This window comes from Ranitomeya imitator, chromosome 7, assembly GCF_032444005.1.
Source record: "Ranitomeya imitator isolate aRanImi1 chromosome 7, aRanImi1.pri, whole genome shotgun sequence".
NCBI classification, from domain to species: Eukaryota; Metazoa; Chordata; class Amphibia; order Anura; family Dendrobatidae; genus Ranitomeya; species Ranitomeya imitator.
In genome coordinates this window covers 204,054,391-204,079,629 of record NC_091288.1, presented here as the reverse complement: position 1 = coordinate 204,079,629, position 25,239 = coordinate 204,054,391, and the positions used below count along the sequence as shown (strand labels likewise).

General features: G+C 46.5%; 1 protein-coding gene across 1 annotated transcript in view; it reads right to left on the bottom strand.

Annotated features, from left to right (window-relative positions):
* Positions 1-15,345: 15,345 nt before the first annotated feature.
* Positions 15,346-25,239, bottom strand: part of CREBBP (CREB binding protein) — a 29,948-nt gene continuing 20,054 nt past the window's right edge. Inside the window, exons 14-31 of the mRNA XM_069734475.1 lie at positions 24,727-25,155; positions 24,452-24,616; positions 23,812-23,995; positions 23,611-23,729; positions 23,012-23,251; positions 22,838-22,926; positions 22,303-22,383; positions 21,895-21,951; positions 21,738-21,815; positions 21,487-21,554; positions 21,213-21,363; positions 20,936-21,082; positions 20,672-20,785; positions 19,892-20,057; positions 19,354-19,527; positions 19,077-19,238; positions 18,461-18,742; positions 15,346-18,385 (exon numbers count right to left, since the gene is read on the bottom strand). Coding sequence (XP_069590576.1) covers positions 16,283-18,385; positions 18,461-18,742; positions 19,077-19,238; positions 19,354-19,527; positions 19,892-20,057; positions 20,672-20,785; positions 20,936-21,082; positions 21,213-21,363; positions 21,487-21,554; positions 21,738-21,815; positions 21,895-21,951; positions 22,303-22,383; positions 22,838-22,926; positions 23,012-23,251; positions 23,611-23,729; positions 23,812-23,995; positions 24,452-24,616; positions 24,727-25,155 — 4,809 coding nt within the window. The 3' untranslated portion in view covers positions 15,346-16,282. The remainder of the gene's footprint in view (positions 18,386-18,460; positions 18,743-19,076; positions 19,239-19,353; positions 19,528-19,891; positions 20,058-20,671; positions 20,786-20,935; positions 21,083-21,212; positions 21,364-21,486; positions 21,555-21,737; positions 21,816-21,894; positions 21,952-22,302; positions 22,384-22,837; positions 22,927-23,011; positions 23,252-23,610; positions 23,730-23,811; positions 23,996-24,451; positions 24,617-24,726; positions 25,156-25,239) is intronic.

Below are 25,239 nucleotides of genomic sequence, written 5' to 3'. Positions count from 1 at the left end.
TACAAGGAATGGACATTAGACCAGTGGAAATCTGTGCTTTGGTCTGAGGAGTCCAAATTTGAGATCTTTGGTTCCAAACACCGTGTCTTTGTGCGACGCAGGAAAGGTGAACGGATGGACTCTACATGCCTGGTTCCCACCGTGAAGCATGGAGGAGGAGGTGTGATGGTGTGGGGGGGCTTTGCTGGTGACACTGTTGGGGATTTATTCAAAATTGAAGGCATACTGAACCAGCATGGCTACCACAGCATCTTGCAGCGGCATGCTATTCCATCCAGTTTGTGTTTAATTGGACCATCATTTATTTTTCAACAGGACAATGACCCCAAACACACCTCCAGGCTGTGTAAGGGCTATTTGACCAAGAAGGAGAGTGATGGGGTGCTACGCCAGATGACCTGGCCTCCACAGTCACCAGACCTGAACCAAATCGAGGTGGTTTGGGGTGAGCTGGACCTCAGAGTGAAGGCAAAAGGGCCAACAGGTGCTAAGCATCTCTGGGAACTCCTTCAAGATTGTTGGAAGACCATTCCCGGTGACTACCTCTTGAAACTCATCAAGAGAATGCCAAGAGTGTGCAAAGCAGTCATCAAAGCAAAAGGTGGCTACTTTGAAGAACCTAGAATATAAGACATATTTTCAGTTGTTTCACACTTTTTTGTTAAGCATATAATTCCACATGTGTTAATTCATAGTTTTGATGCCTTCAGTGTGAATGTACAATTTTCATAGTCATGAAAATACAGAAAAATCTTTAAATGAGAAGGTGTGTCAAAACTTTTGGTCTATACTGTATATATATATATATATATATATATATATATATATATATATATATTTCTTTTTTTTTTTCTTTGTAGTTCTGCGTTTTGCAATGTATATAATAAAATCCTTATTTTTATGTTTTTTAGGAGCTTTTTTTTTTTTTTTTGGGGGGGGGGGGGGGTGGCGCTGTTCACACCTGTTACTTTCACCTATAGGATCAGAAATAGGAAAAGCTGACCAGCTACACGACAAGGATCAGACCGACCTCTGTCTAAAATGGGATCTGTTTGTTTTTATCATAGGGTCCGGTATTTTTGTCCGGATCTGCCTCACATGTATTGTTTTCCGATGAGGGTTTTCCTGAAAAAAAAAAAAAAAAATGACCTTTTTATTGCACACACCAAACGGCTGTGTTCTTACATAGAATACACCATCTGAATTAGTTTAGAAATGCAGTTTTATTATTGTAAATTGCTGCTTTTGTTTTCGATGCAACATCAAGCATTAAAGGTGGTGAAGTCCAAAGTACCGTAATTATTCTCCTAAATCTCTATTTAGTGCCAGAATCTCCCTCTCTCTATATTTTTTCACTTGTTTTGATGACGTCTCGTTTGGGAATCCCAGTGCATGTTGGGGTACTCATACGAGGTGTCATCAGTGCCGCTTATTGCAGGGGCTGGGCTAGTCGCTGTGGGATGTGCACAATGACAGTGCACGCTCTGCTACCGGCTCAGATCAGCAGTAACGACCCGACAACAGAGAATCAGAATACCAGGTGAGCAAAGACCATTGACGTCACTTGTAGGAATGGCGCTGGTTTACTGCACGCCAGGCATTCTGACAATAACCATGTTGCAGGCTTATGCCTACAGATCTGAGCCGGCGCAGAACAGTGCACTGTCATTGTGCAAAGCGCACAGGGACTATCCCAGCCCCTGAAACGAGCATCACTGATGACATTTTGTGGAAGAGGCTGTGTCAGTGATCGCTAGCTAAGCCGGAGTTGGGGAACAGTAGGGATTTTTTTTATTCAAGTATATTGGAAAACAGTTTTGATTATGGCACTAACGTATTTTTACTTGCACATTTGACTGATTTTAATGTTTTTTTTTTATGTTTTTAGTCCCCCTCCATCAGTTAAAGTGGTTATCCAGGACGATTTTTTGTACTACAGGTGTAAAAGTTCACAGGCAGGTGGTTTCTACCAACACCCCTGTTGTGCCCGACGCAGATTACTGCTGGCATGGAGTGGTTTTTGTATTCCAGATGTTTGCAGCCAATTATGCAATTGTGAGTTTTTTTGCATTTATTTATTTTTTTAAGTTGGAAATTATATGCATACATGTATTCCAGTCTCCCCCTTTGGGAATGATTTTTTTTTGTAAGATTGTTTTTAAGAAATTTTAAAAGTTGTGCGAGACATTTGAATGGATTCTGTGACTTTTTACCCTAAATAAAGGACAAAAAAAAAAGTAAACAAAATAGGGATTTTTGTATACTCACCGTAAAATCCTTTTCTCCGAGCCACTCATTGGGGGACACAGAACCATGGGTGTTATGCTGCTGTCGCTAATAGGCTGACACTAAGTTGAGACAAAAAAGTCAGCTCCTCCCTTGCAGTATACACCCTCATGCTGGCTTCCAGAGACCCAGTTCAGTGTAAAAGCAGCAGGAGATCATCAATAACATAAAACATAATATTAGAGTACAACATGTCAGAGCAAGTAAAGAGCCAAAAAGAACAAGCCATAAGGCTAACAGGGTGGGTGCTGTGTCCCCCAATGAGTGGCTTGGAGAAAAGGAATTTACGGTGAGTACACAAAAATCCCTATTTCTCCTTCACCACATTGGGGGACACAGAACCATGGGACGTCCCAAAGCAGTCCTTGGGTGGGGAACAATATAACCAAATAACTCTGTGTATCAACTGACTATAAATGTGCAACGGCCGCTTGCAGAATACGTCGGCCAAGGGCCGCATCCGCAGAAGATTGAGTGTGGACATTGTAGTATTTTGTGAACGTATGCAGGCTGGACCATTTTGCGGCCTTGCAAACCTGCTCTGCCGACGCCTGGTGCTGAATGGCCCAGGAAACACCCACCGACCGAGTTGAGTGTGCCCTAATCCCTGCCGGGATAGGTCTGCCCCTGACCCGATAAGATTCTTGAATAGCTGATCGGATCCATATGGCTATCGTGGCTTTTGAAGCGGCTAAACCCTTTCTGTGACCCTCAGGGAGCACAAAGAGGGAGTCCGATTTGCGGAAGGGAGCAGTCCTAGCAATGTACCTCCTGAGAACCCTTACCATGTCCAAGGTGTGAAGGGCCTTTTTTTTAACCCTATGTCTTGGCTGTGGGCAGAAGGAGGGAAGAACGATATCTTCATTAAGGTGGAAGGATAAAACCACCTTGGGGAGAAAAGCCGGAGATGGACGTAGGACCAATTTGTCCTGGTGGAAGAAAAGGAAGGGCACCCTGCAGGACAGGGCGGCCAAATCTGAGACTCACCTGATGGTTACTGCCACAAGGAAGGCGACCTTCTAGGAGAGAACAATCAGCGAGACATCTTGCAGAGGTTCAAAAGGGGACTCCGGAAGAACACTCAGGGACAAATTGAGATCCCAAGTCTCTAATGAGATTCTATAGGGGGGTACTACGTGGGAGACCCCCTGAACAAAAGTCCTGACTTGCAAATTAGCAGCAATCTTACTTTGGAACACGGATAATGCCGAGATCTGACCCTTGAGGGAACTGAGCGCCAGACCGGAATCTAAGCCAGACTGGAGAAATTCCAGAATGGAGGGAATTGAAAAAACGAGAGGAGGATGTCCACGGAGCGTGCACCATGAGAAGAAGGCTTTCTAGGTGCTGTGATAGATGCGAGCGGAAGTCGTCTTGTGAGCGTTTATTATGGTGGCAATGACTTGCTGGGAGAAAGCAGCTCGAGTTAGGATCCAGGTTTCAATAGCCAAGCCGTTAAACATAGGGCCCCTGAGCTCTGATGGTAGATCGGCCCTTGGCGAAGCATATCTGGACGATCTGGTAGCCGCCAGGGAACGTCGGATACGAGTTGAACGAGCTCCACATACCACGCGCGGCGTGGCCAATCTGGGGTGACTAGGATCAAAGGAACCCCCTCCATCTTGATTTTTTCGGATTACCTTCGGTAGTAACGGAAGCGGAGGAAACACGTATGGGAAGTGGAACCGATGCCATGGGGATATCAGTGCGTCCACCCCGATGGCCTGGGGATCCCGAGAACGTTCTATGAAATTGGGAACTTTTGCGTTCAGTCTGGAAGCCATCAGATCCATGTCCGGAGTCCCCCAGCGAAGGCAAATCTGCTGGAAGAACTCCGGATGGAGTTCCCACTCCCCCGAGGCTGAGAAAGTCCGTCGCCCAGTTCTCCATGCCTGGAATGTGCACTGCAGAAATGGTGGAGCGGTTGTTCTCGGCCCAACGGAGAATGTAGGAGACCTCCCGCATCGCCACCCTGCTGTGGGTACCCCCTAATGGTTTATGTATGCCACAGCTGTGACGTTGTCTAATTGAATTCGAATTGCGGGACTCGCGAGGAGGAAGTGGAAAAGTCTCAGAGCAAATCTGATCGCTCGAATCTCCAAGATGTTTAATCAGAAGTCTCGACTCCCGAATCGTCCAACCCCCCTTGGGCAGTGTGGTGGCGAAATATCGCTCCCCAACCGAAGAGACTGGCGTCGGTAGTTACCACCAGCCAGTGAATTGGGAGAAAAGAGCTCCCCTGGCTGAGAGATGATTCCAAAGTCCACCATTTGAGCGCTTGCCTGATCCGCGGGGACAGAGGACATGGCCAATCGAGGGATAAGGGACTTCTGTCCCAATTGTCCTGCACAGCCTGTTGTAAGGGGCGGAGATGCAGTTGGGCGAAGGGAACCGCTTCCATTGCGGCCACCATTTTCCCCAGGATCCTCATGGCAAACCGAATGGAATGAGTAAAGGGACGACAAAGAGTCTGGGTTCCCTGCTGAAGCGCTTGGGCCTTGGACCGAGGAAGCAGAACCAGCCTCTTGGACGTGTCCAGGATCATGCCTAGGAAGGAGATCAGTTGGGCTGGAATGGGGGAGGATTTGTCCAAGTTGATTAGCCAGCCCAGGCGTGAAAGGGTATCCAAGGTAATGCGGACGCTTGCTTCACAGGCATGATAGGACGGACCTTTGATCAGGAGGACGTCTAAGTATGGCAAGATGACCACTCCTCGGGAGTGAAGAATGGCCACGACAGCCACCATGACCTTTGTCAATACCCTGGGCGCGGTGGCAAGGCCGAAGGGTAAGGCCGTGAATTGAAAATGGTCCTCTTGGATGACAAAACGCAGGAACCTTTGATGTGGCGGGAAGACTGGGAAATGGAGATAAGCATCTTTGATGTCTATTGATGCTAGAAACTCTCCTCTTTCCATTGAGGAGATGACTGACCAGAGGGATTCCATCCTGAAGGGCCAGACCTTTACATACTTGTTTAGGAGCTTTAGATCCAAAATAGGGAGCACCATCCCGTCCTTTTTTGGAACGACGAAGAGGTTTGAGTAAAAACCTCTGAATCTCTCATGTTCTGGAACTGGAACAATGACCACGTTTTGGCGGAGAGATTCGATGGTGCGGTGAAGTGCGCGAGATTGAGCTCCTGAACTTGTGAGACAAGAGGGAAAAAAACGTGCTGGAGGGGAGGCGCAGAATTCTATTTTGTAACCAGAAGACACCAGGTCTCTGACCCATTCGTCGTGGATGACGGAAAGCCAGACATGTTGAAAGAGAAGCAGGCGTCAGCCTACTTTGGTGGTGTCGACCGGAAAACTCCCCGAGTCATTGTGAAGGAAATCTGGAGGGCCTGGATCCCCTGGTTCTGGGTTGCCTAGGCTTACCTCACCAGGACTGATTCGGCCTGTATGAGGGCTGAGGGTCTCTCTCTGTACGTGGAGATCATTCTGATCTGGACGAGGCTGTGGAGTTGGACCAGAATGGGCTACGGCGAAAGGGACGAAAGCGAAAATTTTGCCGACGCTGAAGAGCAGTTTTAGGCCTGTGCAGCGGGAGGAATTTGCTTTTCCCTCCTTTGGCATCGGAAATAAGCTGGTCTAATTTTTCTCCAAACAGACGTTCGCTCTAAAAAGGCAGAGAAATCAAAGACTTTTTAGAAGAGGAATCTGCGTGCCACTCTCTAAGCCATAGTGCTCTCCTAATGGTGACGGCGTTTGAGGCAGCAATTGCAGAACAGTTTGCTGCGTCTAAAGCCGCTGTGGTGAAACTTGTATATATATCTATGTGTGCAGTGACATATGTCTAGGGTTATATGTGTGACTATTGATAATGTAACATCTGTCCTGAAGGCAAGTCACACCTAGGCATTAATAGGTACTTACTTGGGACTAGTAGAAATTGTGTCTCCATATCTCACCAGGAGCTCTAGCTAGAGCCAAGAAGGTGGTAACATTTGGCACCTCCTAGGTCTTGGAGGGGAGGTGCTAATTGCGGCCTGAGGGTTAGCTATTCCTGGGAACTTCTCACAAGTGTCTCCAGAGAAAAATAACATATTCATTAGTAGAGCGGCCATGCCCAAACAGACCGCAATTATGATATTAACCTGGGGGGCGGTCTAGAAACCTGACCTCAGACCAAAGTTATAAATTTAGGCTGCAGACAGAGAATTGTGTTCACATGATGGGGGCAGCCTGAGAAGCTGGTGTGATCCAATCTACATTCTTCCTACCCTCAGGGAGCAGAAAGCAACTACCAGTTAGATAATTTCTGTAAGTTTCTCCTGTTTATTTTGATACTGTTTTGCATAAGTTGTATGTCTTTATTATCATATTTTTATACCTTTTTCTTATTGTAAGCATTGAACCTTTTATTATTAAAGTATAAAACTTTAACAAGTTGAGCCTTGAATGTTCTAAAAGAATCCATAGCCTAAGGTGTGTGAGCCTTATGAGTGATAGACATATTTTTATTAGTATTGTTAGTTCCAGGACTCATTGCCCGTGTATTTGATGAGTGGTGGCAGCGTGTATGAGCGGGTGTGTGGCCTGCCTGGGTCGGTGTGATTTATGCTCCCATTACAGCATATGACAGAGGTTGAATGCTGGACTGAGAGTAGGGAGAGAGATTAACCCTTGCAGGCACAACCCCAAGTCACATGTGAGAGCGGACACGTGACGAATAAGTGACACCACGGAGAAGGGATCCGTGACAGACGCGCACATCACAGTCTCCAGCCATAGCAATTTGTTTGGCAAGATCCGCCGCCTCAGACGGAAAAGCCTGGTCCTGAATGGATTTTGCAAGGGCTTCTGCCCAGAAAACCATTGCTTTTGCGACACATGCCGCAGCGAAGGAAGGGGATAGAGAGGAACCTGAGGCTTCATATACTGAGCAAGCCAGGGAATCTATTTGGCGTTCTGTGGGATTTTTAATCAAAGCCCCATCAGGTATGGATAAAAGCGTTTTGGTAGCCAAACGCGATACCGGAGGATCTACTAGTGGAGGTTCCATTCAATCTTTGACAAGATCTACGGAAAAGGGATACTTCGTTTCGCAGGCCTTTTTTCCCGTAAAGCACTTATCCGGTCGCTCCCTGTGTCGCCGGACTATATCTAAAAAATCCAGATGAGAGGCGAACACCCTATGGGATTGCTTGGTTCTTTTAAAAGATACCGCATGATTCGGAGCCAAATTAGGGTCATCATCAACCTTTAGCGCGTGATTGACAGCTTCATTGAGGGAATCCACAGTCAATTGAAACTCCGGAGAATCAGGGTCCAAGGATGCCTCAGACTCATACTCAGAGTCATGATCACTGCGAACCCCTGGAGAGGGTAAGCGAGAAGTGGAGCTACCAGAGGCTGAATGGTGTGGTGAATGCTCAGGAGAGGAAGTGCGGATCCGTTTTTTTGGATGTTCGTACCTCCTTCAGGTGAGCGGCCCCTGCTGGCCTTTGATTCCCCTGTAAGGGAGGGGTCTCTTTACCCAGGTAGACGAGTGCCCCGCTCCCCAGAGGGGTCATGAAGGGATTCAATCACTTTGGCCAGCGAAGCCATGGTTTGGACAGTGACGCGGCCCACTCGGGGGGCTAGATACACTGGAGTCGGTAGCGGCGGAGGGTTCCTGAGCACATTGGGCATCACAGGCTGAGCAGAGAGGGGAGGTTTGAGGCCTAGGGAGAGGAGCCTGGCAGGTGGTACACGCAGTGAAAAAGGTGGTATGTACCTTTGTAGCCCTAGACTGTGACATGAAGTACCCTAATATAAGTAAAAAAAACACTGCTAGTGGAAGCGATGTGGGGTAAAGCTGCAGGGAAGCACCTAGTGCAGTCTCCTTACCCAGGTCCTGTGTCCCGCAATCTGATGATGATGGCGCTGAGTAGGGGAAGACCGGCATCCAGGCCCAGAGAGACATGTGCAGAAGGCAGCAGAGCTGCTGTGCAGTGGGGAAAGATGGCTGCCGAGAGCTGGGAGGTAATCTCGCAAGGAGCGAGAAGCACCAGGTCTTGGGGCGAAGCCGCAAAAGTGATGCGAGCGGTGGGCAGGGCCTCTCGGGATGCGGCCCACACTAGGCCAAAGCCGGGGGCTAAATTTATGGCTTCAGCCGGTGCACACCTGTGGACCACCGGGGAAGATGCCGCGGAGCCCTGTGGGGTCCCTGCCGCTATGGAGCCCTCCTATGACCGCCGGAAAACGACCCTTCCCGGGTGGCACTTACCCCGATATGAAGGGGCTGTGCCCGGGACAGTCAGGACGGTGTAGGGTTGGGGGAGCCCCCATCCATCCCCTTAAAAGGGGGGTGGAGAGGAACCATCCGCCTCCTTCCATCATCCGCTTTTTTTCAGTGGTGAGGAAGTGGAGGCTGCACGGATGCCACGATGGAGGGTGCCTCTGAACATCCAAGGGTATAACCTGGCAACCTGGTGGGCAGGGCAAAATGTCCGGCAATAGGCCTGGCTGCAGAAGAGGATGTGTGGAGGTGACACTCCATGTGCTCATTTGTTAAGGGAGGAGGGGAGATCGGTGCCCTTGAAGAGACCCATCGCCCCTAGAATCAGCCCAGGCAGCGGCATCCCACGTCGCAGGAAAGGCGACTCTGTGCTCGCCTGTTGTTGGTGCGGGGAGATCGGAGCCTTGAAAGGATCCGTCGCCCCTTCATCCGGGTAAAAAAGTTAAATAGTAAAAAAAAAATAATTCATAAAATAAGAAAAATTCTGGTCTGAAGAGCAGACCCTGTGTGCCTCCCACAGACACCAAGCTTGAACTGGGTCTCTGGAAGCCAGCATGAGGGTGTATACTGCAGGGAGGAGCAAACTTTTTTTGTCTCAACTTAGTGCCAGCCTCCTAGCGGCAGCAGCATACACCCATGTTCTGTGTCCCCCAATGTGGTGAAGGAGTAAGCAGTTTTGCTTTTGCACAAAATTTAACGCATATTCATTTTTTTTTTTTTTAAGTACTTGGAGTAAATTATTGCAAGGAATCCCACAAGACAAAGAAAAAAAAAGTAAATACAGAATCAGGGGTCTACGTTTACACCACGTATTAGTTGGCTTTACTTTGTCCCAGAAACTTGTGCTTTTTTTTTTGGTGCATGTTAAGCCCCTCATTGGTGATGGTGCAAAAAGTGTCTAAAACACGTAACTACGACGAGACGAGAAGGGTTTTATAGAACAAGTTACACCAGAATTCTGGTTGCATTTAACTTAAGAAAACAAAAGCTCCAATGTTTATATTGTGTTTAATATTTTCTATTGGCTCCCAACTTTTTTTTTTTTTTACAAAAAAATGCAACAAAAACCTCAGGAAAAAAACTGCACAATTTGAGGTGTGTTCTGATGTTGCGTATCTGCTGGAGATTTCCAAGACAAACTTGCATGCAGATAATTTTCATTGTAGTAAGGTTGTGTTCACACCATGTGTTCCCGATGCGTTTTTCTTTTTTCCAAGACTCGTAAAAATTTGACTTTTTTAAAATAATTTTGTCATGAAGAGGGGAAAAAAAAACAGCATATAATAAACGCACCAAATAATCTCACTTCTGTAAATTTTACAGGTATCACTCACTTTTTTATTTTTTCTCAATATGCAGAATGTCTTACTTACTGGATATAACCATTTTTAGCCCATAGAAGTCAATGTGATCAAACTAGTTTCAATTTTGCAAGGTACAGAATATACAAATGAAGAAGAGGGGGACTTGAGAACGTTTGCTCAGAAATTGTGCAACTTAAAGAAGTCCTCCTCTCTTCCACCCATCAGTTTCTATCATATTATACAGTACTCTGTACTTACAATTGCTCATTTTGCCTCTCTACCCAGATAATTATTCTGCATTAGGTCCGACATTACGTGATTAAAAACGGACAAGCGGAATCCGTCTATACTCCAAATAGAAACAGGAGGTCAATTTTCCCTGTACGAGTCATCACTGCAAGAGTCCCTGGCTGGGGGTTTGGGGGGCTGAGCAGCAGGTTCAAGAGTCGAAGGGGATGATTCATGCAGGGAACAGACTTCCTGTTTCTATATAGAGCTTATAAGGATTCAGCTAGTCAGTTTTTAATCACGTAATGGAGAAGAATAAGGGGTAGAAAGGCAAAATGAGCAATTGTAAGTACAGTGTTATACAATATAATGAAAGCAATATATTAAGTGGATAAAATCTGATAAAAGGAGGAGTGCTTCTTAAAAAAAAATGAAAGCAAACAGCTTTGTGCGGGGATGTGACAGGGAGCTATGGAAGTCCCGATAGATTGGCTACAGCTAACGCGTTTCGAACAATAATTCTTAGGGAATGGGAGGTGAATGTCCAAAATTCTCATGCTCTGTAACCTTCCATCCACCTGCTGTATCGGGCAGAGGGGCTCTTACAATATTACTACCAAGATCGGAATGCTAAACCCCAGACCACCACTACCGAAGTTGGACCACCTGTCTGATGCTGCCATCTCCCCGTTGGTTTCCCACTATGCTCCACGTAGGAGGTGTATATACAGTCCGGGGCTTGTGAAGGGCAAATTACAGAGCATGAGAATGTGGACAGGTCCAGGACGTAATAAACTGGTTTGTGCACAAAAAGTAGTTTGTCCTTGTGGGAGATTAAAGACACGACGAACCCATGCTCTGACAAGTTGTGCATGAAAGGACGGCTACGCTTGACCCAACTTTCGCTGCCATTCTAAGCCAAGAACCATTGATATGAAAAGGGCCTTTCACCTGCCAAAGAAGGACAATGTCCCAGGAATTTTGTCACCACATCTGCTAGGAAACGCATCCTAAACTCAATACAAACTAGAACATTTCTGAAGAGCTTTTCTACCAAGCAGATTTCTCAACGCAAGATGCTGCCTTTGGTCACAATGTCTTCGGCTCATAAAAAGCCTCAAATTTACAGAATGAAACCCTTTACTGGAAATGAGGAGGTTATCAGACATGGCCTCTGCTGTGGAGGACTGACTACATCCATACACGTGTGATGGTCTCCTCTAGACCACCTACATTCATGGATGCGGCTCCTGGATGATACTATAGAAACTTCCAGTACAATGACAGATAACACATCTATATACAGTAGATAAAGGATCCACCATTCACAATAGGTGATATCACAGCTCACCTCCTCCTCCTGTACAATGACTGATAACATCTCTATGTACAGTAGATAACACAGAATCCACCATTCACAATAGGTGATGTCCAAGCTCACCTCCTCCTGTACAATAACAATCCAGCATTAATAGGTGATGTCACAGCTCACCTTTTCCCCTCACTATGACCTTTAGGAAAAAAAACCCTCAAAAGAAAAATACATTCAACAAGAAGAACGGATTTAAACAAAGGATCATTCCTGATGACATTTCCTTTAAGTTTGTGTAGGCCTAAAAATGAGCGCGCTATGTAGAGCGCAATACTCCTGCCCACTGACACCTCGAGCGCCATTTACCAGGGCTGTGGAGCCGGAGTTAGTTTTGGTTGGAGGCGGTAGAAATGTACCGACTCCAGCTTTAAAAAAAATGTATTAATATTTCATAATTGAACTTTCATATGAAAGTTATAAATGTTAAGGTACCTTCACACTCATCAACTTTCCAACGATCACGACGAGCGATACGACCTGGCCGTGATCGTTGGAAAGTCCTTGTGTGGTCGCTGGGGAGCTGTCACACAGATGGCTCTCCAGCGACCAACGATGCCGAGGTTCCCAGGGTAAACATCGGGTTACTAAGCGCAGGGCCATGCTTAGTAACCTGATGTTTACCCTGGTTACCTTTGTAAAAGTGAAAAAAAAAAAAAAAACACACTACATACTCACATTCCAGTGTCTCTCACGTCCCTCGCCCTCAGCTTCCCGCACTGACTGTGAGCGCCGGCCGTAAAGAACAGCGGTGACGTCACCGCTGTGCTCTGCTTTACGGCCGGCGCTCACAGTCAGTGCGGGAAGCTGAGGGCGAGGGACGTGAGAGACACTGGAATGTGAGTATGCAGTTTTTTTTTTACAAAGGTAACCAGGGTAAACATCGGGTTACTAAGCGAGGCCCTGCGCTTAGTAACCCGATGTTTACCTGGTTACCCGGGAACTCATCGCTGGATCGGCGTCACACACGCCGATCCAATGATGACAGCGGGTGACCTGACGACCAAATAAAGTTCTGGCCTTCTAGCTCCGACCAGCGATGTAACAGCAGGATCCTGATCGCTGCTGCGTGTCAAACAACGAGATCGCTATCCAGGACACTGCAACGTCACGGATCGCTATCGTTATCGTTCAAAAGTTGCTCAGTGTGACGGTACCTTTACTCAAATATATATGTTCTATCAAACTATGAACAACAGTGATAAGCAGTTCTGCTGGAGATACATTTCTTAAGGTACCGTCACGCATAACGATATCGTTAATGATATCGTTGCTTTTTGTGACGTAGCAACGATATCGTTAACGAAATCGTTGTGACAGCGACCAATGATCAGGCCCCTGCTGGGAGATCGTTGGTCGCTGGGGAAAGTCCAGCACTTTATTTTGTCGCTGGATCTCCCGCTGACATCGCTGGATCGGCATGTGTGACGCCGATCCAGCGATGTCTTCACTGGTAACCAGGGTAAATATCGGGTTACTAAGCGCAGGGCCGCGCTTAGTAACCCGATGTTTACCCTGGTTACCGTTGTAAATGTAAAAAAAAAACCACTACATACTTACATTCCCGGTGTCTGGTCATGTCCCTCGCTGTCAGCTTCCCGCACTGTGTGAGCGCCAGCCGTAAAGCACAGCACAGCGGTGACGTCACCGCTGTACTTTACGGCCGGCGCTCAGTCAGTGCGGGAAGCTGAAGGCGAGGGACATGACCAGACACCGGAATGTAAGTATGTAGTGTTTTTTTTTTTTTTTTTTAACATTTACAACGCTAACCAGGGTAAACATCAGGTTACTAAGCGCGGCCCTGCGCTTAGTAACCCGATGTTTACCCTGGTTACCCGAGGACTTCGGGATCGTTGGTCGCTGGAGAGCTGTCTGTGTGACAGCTCTCCAGCGACGCTGCAGCGATCAACATCGTTGTCGGTATCGCTGCAGCGTCGCTTAATGTGACGGTACCTTTACTTCTTGTGTGTCACTGTTCTCCACTGCCCTTATCTAATCTTATACTTGGTTAACCTCATGCTGCCCCAACCCCCCTACTTACAATGTATGAAACTGAAAGTGAAAATGTGCTGCAAATTCTTAGTAGTAAAGCTCCTCCTCTAGACTAGATGTTTGGTGTGCATCTTCCAAGCATCTCACAGCTGCTACTCAGAAGAGGAAGACTGTAAGAAGTATTATCCTTTCAACAAACTTTGGATCAGTTAACTGAGTACATGAGGAATAACAGTTTTACTGACCACTATATCAGTTGTACGACCAGGCAATAATTTTGTACAATTGTTTTTTTAGGAAAAACAATTGTCATTTGGATTGTGAATGCAGAATTAAAAACCTGAGTGTCGAAGAATCGTCACATTAAATCAGCTGTATTTGAACATTTCACCATCACTCAAGATAGAAAACATTATGTCTGTCAGTGTATGACAAATGATCCAGACGAAAACAAATGCTGTGAAGCCAAGATCAGTGCATGTTCAGGCAAAGATAAAAATGCTCCTACCAGAGCTTCTAATCTAAAGAGACATTTACAGCGCTTTCATCCAGAAGTACTGAAAGCAGTGGATGAGAAAGACTGCATCGAAACCAATGAACCAGTGCCCAGCTCTTTCAGCCAAACAAAGGAGCAGAGTACTTTGCAGCCATCAGTTGCAAGATATTTTGTCAGTGACAAAGTTCAGTAGATACATTTAAAAAACAGATCATAGAGCTTGTTGTAAAGGATAGTGTGCCTATTTCATTATTTTCACGACCAGCTTTTATGTGTCTGAATGGGGAAATGGCCCGCAAGCTTGGTGTTTCTCTGGAGAGAGTATTAGAAAATTAGTAATCGAAGAAGCTTTTAAACAAAAGAACTTAAAAAAAACTCTCAAGGGACACTTTGTTTCTTAAAATGGATGCCTGCACACGTCACACTGTTGGCCATTTATGAAGGAGCCGGAGTTGGAACCTGATAAAATCCAGGAGTCGGAGTCGCAACTGTGGCTTACCGACTCCACAGCCCTGCCATTTACAGGACACCAGTGTACCTCAGCTGTGCGCAACTGGTTTCTGTTGGAAAAGGGGATTCATCCGGATGACTGAGAACTGTCCACCCTCGTCACGCTTTAATAAATACTTAAAGCACGGTGTTAGCCCCTAAAGGCACGGTGTGGTCTGGTGGGGGGGGGGGGGGGGGCAAGGAATAAACTACAGGGTAAAAATTTCAGTAATTTATAATCGATTTTAAGCAATACTTTATATACAATTAAAAAAAAAACATGCATAGTCCAGCGTACAATGTCCAAAAACAGCATCTTCAGAAAATAAACAAAAAAAAAAAAAAAAGGAAGAAAACCCAGAACACTGAAGTTTTAATACCATGTACACTTTACTCAGCATGAAAATAGCTGCTGTCAAGACAGTATTTCCACCCCTTCCCTGCCAGAGGGATGAACGTCACCTCTCCCTCCTGACAGCAAAGTGGCTAACAATGTCATAGGATAAGAAATGCTCCCACGTGGCGACGCGCGCTCTACCATTCTGTACAATGATTCAGTCTCTTGCTTTGTGTTTTTTTTTGTAACTTTTGTGGTGGGGGGAGGTTTTATCCCCCACCTTTTATTCTTTGCACCCATTTAAGAAAAAATAAAATAAAGGGTAGTGGGGATAAGAAACCAGCATGATTTTCACTTTGATTGCTTGGATTTTTTCAATTTTCTCCATAGTTTTTATTTTAAAAATACAGTTCCAAAGGTTTTGGAGGGAGAAGTTTTCCATCTGCTTTCATGTCCCGGCAGTTTAACAAAAAAAACAAAAAAATAATAAAATAAAGGGAAGGGAATATTTTATAGGATGGTGAAATCGAGGGGGGGGAAAGACTGTACAAGATGGGAATGGGAGGAAAAGATGGAGAGCGAGAGAAGGGGAAATAATTTGGTGGAAGAGCTTTCTGATGTCTGGGGTTTCCAGAAAAAAAATAAAAGTTAAGTAAACCATGACAATTTTTTTTTTTTTTTTTTTTACAGCATCTTTAACCTTAACCTCCCTCCCTTATTTTTTTTTTTTTTTTACAAATGTCCCATGAAAGAAAAAAAAAAAAAAAAAAATCGTCCCAGTTTGGAAAAGACTGATGCAGTTACAAGTGGCGATAGTGAACCCCCACCTTACACCCAACTTTGTTTTAGGCTCTCTTGTAGCTGCAGGAGAACACCCCCACCTCCCACTATAAGACAAGTCCTCAAAAAAGAAGAATGAATAGAATTACACACGTTAGCGTAATAATAATATTAACAAAAAAAAAAAAACAACAAACATTCGCCTCCTTTGCTGCCAGACGCAGCTCGGCGCCAATCTGGCAGAGAAGGAGAGGTATCTCCCCACCTCCCCGTAGAGGAGTGAGGATGGAAGAAGGGTAGTTCCTCGATCGCTTTCCCAGGCCGGTTGCCCCTTTGTCAGACCAGAAGGTGGAAATGATGACATCTCAAAAAAAAAAAAAAAAAAATTCCCCAACACACAAATAGGTTCAATTAATTGTGTTGAAACTCAGAGCAGCCACTGACGATGCAAGAGAAAGGTGAAGGCGATGCTCAGCAGCGCTCCGACATCCTCCCCGCAGGCTTGGAATCTGGCAAATGGGCGGTGGTCTCAGTCCAGACCGAGACCCTGTGTCCCTGATGTGCAGACCAGCAATGAGTAGACGAATTAAAACAAATGTCCATTAAAGGGGGGGAGGGGTGGCAGGAAATTGGGTGGCGGGTAAAGGTAGGGATAGATATTTATATATTTATATTATATATATAACAGAGCGGAGAGACAGAGGGAGAGAGAAAGCGAACCCTCCCGCCATCCCGTTCTCCATTGCAGTTCTCCAGTTCGCTGCCGTTCTGTGGATGCTACAACCCCTCCACAAACTTTTCCAAGGTGTCCCCTGAAGTATCTCCGACAAGAGACAAGTCATTCGTCAGGGCGCCGCGGTTGGGGGGGTTCAGCTGGGGAAGCATGGCGCTCTGTTCGGGGTTCCCCAGGTGACCCTGGTCTAAGGAGGTTCCTATTGAAGCTGCCAGGCCGGGGTGGGGCGAGCCCGTCTGCGGCGAGACGTGATGAGGAGAAGGCTGCGGCTGTACACGAGGTGAAGGGCTGGAATGTGGAGGCTGCGACTGAGGCCGAGGCGACTGGACGGGGGCAGGTGAGCGCACCTGATTGCTAAGGGAGGTGGCAATCTGCTGGCCGGGGGGAAGGTGAGTATTTGGGGGCTGGCCCGTCAAGAGGTGTTGCTGAGGACTCATGGGATTAGGCTGGCCGGAGGAAGCGATCTGCTTGAGCTGCTGCTGAATCCGCAATGCTTGCTGAAGGCTTGGCGATGTGCCGTCCGCGCCCAATCCCTGCTGTGCCATCTGCGGGATTGGCCCCACGGGGCAGCTCTGAATGGAGAGGTGTTGCATACGCTGCTGCTGCAGTGCTTGCTGGGACTGTGGGTATCCTCCTTGCGGCTGCTGGAACTGCCCGTGAGCCGCCATCCCGCCTGCCATGCCTGCGCCACTCTGCTGTTGTTGCTGCTGCTGCTGCATGATTTGCCGTCGTAACATTTCTCGATACTGTGGGTTAATATTTGCTAAATTGGGATTGTGACCTGAATTCATGAGGCCGATGCCCTGGCCCTGCGGGCTCATTCCCGGCTGTTGCTGGGGGACGTTGGGCCTCTGCACCCCGACTTGCATGGGATTCATGTTCTGCAGACTGGGCTGAGGATGCATGCCGGGCTGCTGCGGTGGCTGTTGCGGCGCCTGCTGCGGCTGCATACCGGGCTGATTGGCCACATATTTCGCAGTTCTTTGCTTAATGAAAGCAGCCATTAACTGAGGGTTCGATTTAAGGATATTGAGCACCTGTTGCTGCTGCTGGGGAGAGCTGGGAGACTTAAGGGTACGTAGAAGGTCTTGCAATGCATTGGGCGATATGTTGCGTGGCTGCTGCGGAATCCCTTGCATTCGAGGGCCTGCCACCGCTTGCTGAGCGGCAGCCATTTGCATCACAGCCGGACGTGGGATATTTTGCTGTAACTGAGGCTGCTGAGGCATTGGATTGGTAGCCCACTGTCCTGGCTGCATGCCGGACATGATAGGAGGGGCATTGATCGGGCCAGGGCGTGGCACATTCATGCCCATTTGCTGCAAAGGATTTACCGGTCCGACTGTTGGACTCACCATACCTGGGCGTACGCCAGGCATGCCATCAATATTGGTAACGCGGTATAGCTGCTGTTGCTGGGCCTCCAGCGTGATCTGCCGGGCAGCTGCAACTGCGGCGGGAGGTGGCTGCACCGTGGGCTGGGAAGGAGAAACCACGGGTAACGTATTGGATGGCTTTCCCTGTGATGCCACATTGGTAGGCTGAGTCCTGGCCACGTTAGGGAAGCCTGCCGAGGCCATTCCTCCAGGAGACTGCTGAGGGGCAGGCTGTGGGGTTTGCGGAGTGCTGGGCTGCTGCGTGGGCGTTCCCGGAGTTGCCGGTGTAGGGGAAGGTAGCGGCTGCTGAGGAACTGTCCGTGTGTTCATGGTAGCCATACGCCGCCTCATCAGCTGCGCCTGCTGCAGTCTGTGTTGGATCTGTTGCTGGCGCAGCTTCTGCTTGATGTTGAGACAGAAAGGGACGGGACACTTGTTCTCCTGGCAGTGTTTCGCATGGTAGCAACACAATGCAATAAGCTGTTTGCACACAGGGCACCCTCCATTTGTCTTGCGCTTGCAACCCTTTGTATGCTGAACCACCCTCTTCATCTTCTGACACGAAGGAAGTGAGCAGTTGGCGTTTCGACACTGGCAGGCATGCACCAGTGACTGGATGCACCTCTGGATGCTCAGTCGCCGCGATTCCTGAGGGCTCTTGGATTGGGCTTCTCCTTGACTATTGCCCTCGTCATCCAGACCCAGACCCCATTTGACCATCTTGTGCTCATGATTCTTCGTGTTGTAGCAGTTCACACATAGATCATAATCCTGCAAAGGAATGAAAGGGTTATCCCACCATAATAGACAATGTAAGTGCACCTCACATACAGTGCTCACGCTCACCTCGCATACAGTACAGTGCCAGCGCGTCTCCACGTGGTGCTTGCACTCGTTGCAGGTGTACACAAATCTGTCCTGCCCCTGTGTGTGCAGCTCCACCAGCATGCACAGTGTGGACCACTTGGAGCGACGCAGCGAGGAGAACTCCCAGTGCTTGTCTCGGGCCAGAGTCAGAAATGCATCCCGTCCGTCCATCAAGTCGCAGCTCAGAAGGGGATCCGGATCCACGATGGGTGGGAGGGAGTTGATTACTGGACCAGCGTAGAAGTGGATCACAAAAAACACCTACAAAAAAAAGAAGTCTGTAAGATATGGACGAACTTACAGGAAAAACTTAAAACTAATGAAGGTGAACCAAAAAAAACAAAAAAAAAAAAAAAGAGGAAAAACAGAATTTGTTCAAAAGTGTGCAGAGCCTCCATCATATGTCTAACCAGATATATTGGGCAAACAGTCTGTCACCCTGCAGGTATCATGTGTCACAAATTAGGATAGGTGCATGATACCTGCCGGGCATCAGACAGCTGGCAACAGTCTCACCCAGCAAGCGGCAGTAAAATTGCAGACTCTTAAAAACATTCTAGAATCAAGGTTCTTCACGTCATTAATCGTTCCGTACCTCTTTATGCTTTTCCATGGTGGCATAAAGTTTCTGGCTCAGATCATTGCACACATTGGGCATGCTGATTTTCTTCTTGCTAGATCGGCTCATACTGCTTTTATTCTTGTTGGTCTTTTTGTTGTTTTTCTTCTTGGCATTCTTGCTGTCACCCTGGCAGCCCTAAAGTTGAAAAAAAAAATAAAATCCCCTGTTAAAATTTTTACAGATTACAGTCATAAAAATCCCATGGTCTCCAGGAGACCGCCACCACCGAAATATAAACTTGTCACAGGACCTCTAACTCCGGAGTCTCACAGGCCGCCGTGCTCTCCTCCTTCTTCCGCTCTTCCTCCTCTTGCTCTAGTTCTTTAATGCTTTCTTCTAGCACGTTAGGCCAAAAGTCCCCTTCGAAATACGGAAGCTCCTTGGCACTGGTAAGACGATCCTCGGTGGCTTGCTTGAATATGTCCTATGTGGAAAAATACAGGGAGAGGTGTCGAGAATTAGGCTATGTAAAAATAAAGAGTTTGGGTACCTACTGTAAAATCTCTCTTGGAGCGTTCATTGGGGGGGGGGGGGGGGGGGGGGGGGGACACAGGAAACCACGGGTGCTGTGTCCCCCAACGAAGAGATAGAGAAAAGCGATTTTCCAGTGAAAAAAAACCCAAACATTTAGGGTATGTTCACCCATTATCAGGCTGAAGGGTCTGGCTGCTCTAACTGAAGTTCTGGAAATCTAAGATTATTATATATTAATGCATAGGATTTCCTCAAACGAAAAGGTTGCTTTATGGAAAACCCTTCTAAAATCCCACACCAAATGTTCTGCGTACCTTATAGTCATGTATGATACGTTCTGCAAAAGCTTTATCCAGCATCTTCTTGTACCACTCCTGTAAACGTTTAGGTTTGGGGATTTTCTGGTCCGGCGGGTGACAATGAAAGATATAATCATCTCCTTCGCTAGGAGGACAGGCCCAGATATGTCCTGTGACGTAGCTGAAGAAACAAACGGAGGAAAAAAAAAAAGATTATATATATATATATATATATATATATATATATATATATATGTGTATATATATATATATATATATATATATATATATATATATATATATATATATATATATATATATATATATATATATATATATATTTATATATATTAGGACTAGAAGAATCATAGAAAGTAACTTATTCCATTCTAAAGATTAAAGGGGTATTCCTTAATTCCTAGTAAGGCATGCCTTCACTTTGTGACCAGTGGGTGGTCCCAGGGGGTCTGATCCTTCCATAATCAAAGTAAAAGTAGATCCCACTTTATAAAAAAAAATGGAAATTCTCTTTTAATTGATGGATTTTTCATGAGAAAAAAACTACACCAATTAGCCAAATCAGGGAGGATCTGCCCTTTCATACAAGGCCCACTTATTTTATTAAGCACAAAGCAATCTTTCACTTTACCCCGTGGTGGCAACTGAAAGCCAGACTTCCATGCCGGGGATCATTTGGAGTCTGGGCAGCAAGGAAGACCTGTTATTTTCCCATTAATGATTTGCGACGCAAAGGAATAAAGAAAAAAAAAAAATGTTTAAAAAAATTCTACTTACCCAAGTTTCTTCACGTACTCCAGATAGCCGATGAGTATCTCATGGTAAACCGCTGTTCGAAGACTACGTGGTCGGAAGAAGTGAATACTGTCCAGGTATGAGATGTAGACACGTCTGTAGATAAATCACAAACAAAAACAAAAAATGTAAAGACAGGAAAACACGGGAGTCGTGCCCATAGGAAAGCGCTGCAAATCCATATTCCATGCATAGTACCGGCTCACGGCGTGACAAGACCCAGATGGACGGAGGAGTTCTGCTTACCTGGTGTTAGGAAGAGGACAATCGGATCCATATTCTTGCACATGCATGCCAAAGAAGCATACATCCACTCCGTCTATCTCCTCAAAGGCAAAAAGTGCCTTTGTGCGGTATGGGAAGGAATCCGGCATCTCGCCTGTATCAACAAACCTTAAAAAGGGAAGAGATAAAGAATGGATCAGTGACAAAGACAAGAAAACTAATACTATAATGTAAAATCATCTTCAGGCCCATGTCCTTCTGGCTCCTATTCACAATAATGTGATGCCGAGTTATGTACCTGGACTTCATGCCGGGCTTAACTTCCACTATCTTATCAGAACTGGCCACCACCCGGACAGACACCTCCCCAGATTCAGGATGGTTCTGCCTCCGAAGGAATTTATTTACACGGTCCTCTAGATGACATCCTAGCCGAGTTGTCTGGAGTCCTGAAGGGGGAGAAAAATAATAGATAACATTCCAGTGGTTTTCAGTAATGCATTACTTAGAAGTAAGACCATTTTGGATTCATTGTTCACTTTAAAAAGGGACAAAAATCTGAAGTCACTTACTCTTTGCACAAAACTTGTTCTCCTTCCGCGTCCTTCCAGTTTTCTTCAAACAGTTATCACAGACGAATCTGTAAAGGCAAAAGATTGAGATTAAGAGCGAATCGATCAAATCATTAAATGTCCAAACAAAATGTCATAATGATAAGACCACGGACTGAGGGTGATCCTGGGTGCTCAAGGACGATTAGGCAGACCCCGGCGCTGGAACAGAAAAACATCCTACGTGTCAATATATTCAGATGTGAACTTACCCAGACGGCCAGATGATGTCGAAGTGCAGCACACAAATCTGATGCATCTTCCTCCCACATTCTTTACAATCTACAAACCTGGGGACGAGAGAGCAAAAGATTATAAAAGCTGCAAGGAAGCGCAGGAACGTCGGCAGATTTCAGCTGTGATACTCACGGCTCTGGATCCAGCATGTCATTCTTCTTTTTCTCAAACTGTTCTTTGGAGATTGTCCTAAAGAAAAAAAATAATGACTGATCAGCACCTGTTACCTATGTGCATCTAATCAGACCTCTTTCATAAAGCTCATCATCATCATATCCAGCATACTTTTAATAATAAACCTGCTTGAACTCATCTGAAGGATGCATTCAGATTTCCGTGCAAATTGGTCCGATTTCAGATCTCAATGCACGGACTGGCTGAGGCTTTCATGACTCGAGTCTGACAGCTTCATAGAAATATATTATGCGCTGGGGTTGGGAGACCCACGGCCAGTCAGTGCATTGTGATCTGATCTTGGATCCATTGTCACGGATGTCTGAATGTGGCCTAAGACACAGAGCAAGAAGTGAAATAACTTACGTTTGAGGCTGGGACGGATCATCTCCTAGAGTGACGTTGTCCCCCTGAATCTCAGTGAAACACTTTTCACAGAAGTGATACCTAAAATGGGAAACCATTAAATGTTTATTAGGATCAAAATATTACCGGAACGAACACTGCATTATATTAGTAAGAACTTTAGTAAAACTAGTTGGCTCTTACTGGGACTTGAGGACCCCATAGACAGAAGCTAAAACGTGGCCAAACATGCAAATGTCAGCTGACCATCTAATGTGCATGGGGACATATTGACTCTCCCTCCCAGAAATATTGGACCTCGATCTCTCGCCACTTTAGTTCTGCATGCAGAAATGCCGATGCCAAATGAGACTGGCAGTGGTTTACTACGAGCGGCCGACCTCCGTGTTCATGTGTGGAGGAGTCAGGAGAGATATCTGACAGATGAACGAGCGTCCGGCCCAAAGATATCGAAGGTGTATGACCAGCGGGAAATGTTAACCTATCCTTAGGATAGTTCATCAATATCAAATGGACATCTGGAGATGGAGGTTACCTGTTCTGATAGCTGAAGTAGGCGACATCGCGAGGGATCGTACATAGCTGCTTGCCGTAACAGCACAACGTCTGAGGTGAAAACTCAAACTGGGGAGCAAAGAAGAAGAAATATTTAGGACACAAGGTTCCTCCTCGAGTCGACAAAAGCAGAAAGCCTTACTCCGCGTCTTACCTTCCGGCCGCAGCAGTAGCCCATTGACTGCATAACGGGGTCAATCTCCTGCTCAAACACCTCAGCGAGCTTGGTGCAGTATTTGTAAACCCGGGAAGTCTTGCGGTTATACAGCCAGGCATTATTAAACATGAGCCACACGTCGTCCACGTACTGCCACGGTTCTTGGTACTGCCCCGTGTCGAGCTTCCGCTTTATGGTTGATAAGTCCATGGGATTCTTCACAATATCGAAGTAATCCTAAAATAGAAAGATTGGGGCGTTAGTTGTTTCTTTCAAATCCCCCTCTGAAGCTGAATGGCCTCAAAGTGATCATCGCAACCTCCATATACTAGGAGGACAGGACTATGTCCATCGCCAATACTTCCTAGCATCAGGATTGATCTGACCGATACTGTTAAAGGGGTTTAAGTGGACCCCAAGCTTTTCCTGTATTGTAAAATAAACTGACAGTGCCCACCCTTTCACCTCTGCTGCTTCGATCTAGGTGTTTTGGCTGCAGCATTGATTGCTTACATCACCGCTGCAGTCGATCATTGAGTTCAGCGGCTTTGTTATTTGACTTACAGGAAACATCTTTAAAAGCATGTCGTACTCACCGGTATGCCCAGCAACTGTGGATCAACCGGTTGTCGGAAAGGCAAGGACTCCGGATCTTGCCGATATAGTGCTTCCAGGGTCGGCATCAGGGCTTGGCGGAGCTCCTCTGGTTTAAATACTGAAACAGAAATGACACATTTGAGATTGGAACTGCACTAAAAAGAAAAAAAAACAAACACAAAACTACTCCTCACACTTACTCTTTTTCCGAGGCTGAGAAGGCGATGTGGACGGAGGGGTAGTGTTATTACTTGCATTATCCTCCTCTTCCTTCGGATCAACTTTTACTTCTGGCTTCTTTTCCTCAACTTCCATGGGTTCAGTTTTGGTCTCCGTTCCTTCTGCTGGGGCTTCCTTTACCTGAGCAGGGACATCATCTTCCATCTATTAAGTATACGGTTGTACATTAGGAATGCAAATTATTTTTAGATCCTCCACCATTAGCTTCTTTAGCTAGAAACCCCTTACTATACCTACGATTATGAGTCAGCTAAACTCGAAGAGCGACAAGATATATTTTTTTATGCCCATGCTACTACTTTAATGAAGTCCTAAAAGTATTTTTGCTTTTACTTCGCTTTGCTGGATTGAAAAAAACCTCTTTTCACAACTATAAACCCTCTTAGCCTCTTATGTTCATGTTGTTGTCCAGCTGTTGGGAAACTACAGCTCCCAGCATGCCCAGTTAGCCACAAGATGGAGCCATCTTAGAGGACGTACGAGGAATGATGCATCAAAATCCCTAGTCCTAGACGCCATCACTAGAAGCTTTACAGACTGGTCAAACCTGCCACCTACCATACAAAACATACCCCGGGCAATCCTCTTGCAGGAAATTACCTCGGTTTTAGGCTCCACTGGGATCTCACAAGGCTCCGGCTCTTCCACTTTCACTTCTTGCTTGACATCAATCAGTGGATGATCAGGGGCTGACTGGTTGTCGGTGCTGGCCACTGATGCAGGAGTAGGCACACGGTTATCCACACTTGCAGCTGCCTGGGAAAGCTAGAAAAAAAAAAAAAAAAAAAAAAGAATCAAACCATTAGTCAACGGTCATATCCATAGATGACATGGAAGTATTAACCGCGTAAAGCATATTGGCGCCTTATACTTACAGGAGTGCCCGGGGCTGCTGCGTGCACAGATGCCGGCTGCAGCTGAGATGGCTGTGGGGTGGGCACAGACTGACTGGGCACGGGAGTAGGAGGCTGTGGAGTGAGCTGGGCCTGGGCGGCTGCCTGCACCGTCGGGGTGCTCTGTGTCTGCATGGCATTAGGGACAGAGCCAGGCGTGGGAGCTGGGGTCTGTCCAGCCGGTGGCAGCGGAGTGGATGGCTGGGCTGGTGCTGCTGGTTGTGGTGGAGTCATGCCAGATGGTGTTGGGTGCTGGACAGGAGGCATAGCAGCGGCGGCAGCAGTGACTGAAGGAGGGGTCTGATGGAGGGGAGACTGGGAAAGTGCTGGCCTTGGAAGCTGACTGGTTTGAGGGCCCAGCATGTTCATGGAGTTACTGATTGGTAAAGATGCGGTGGGCGCTTGTCCCTGCTGGAAAAAGTAAAAGAAAAAAACAAACAAACCATTATTTCTGTATCTATATACAGCAGGGCCCTTCCACATGATGCAGAGAAG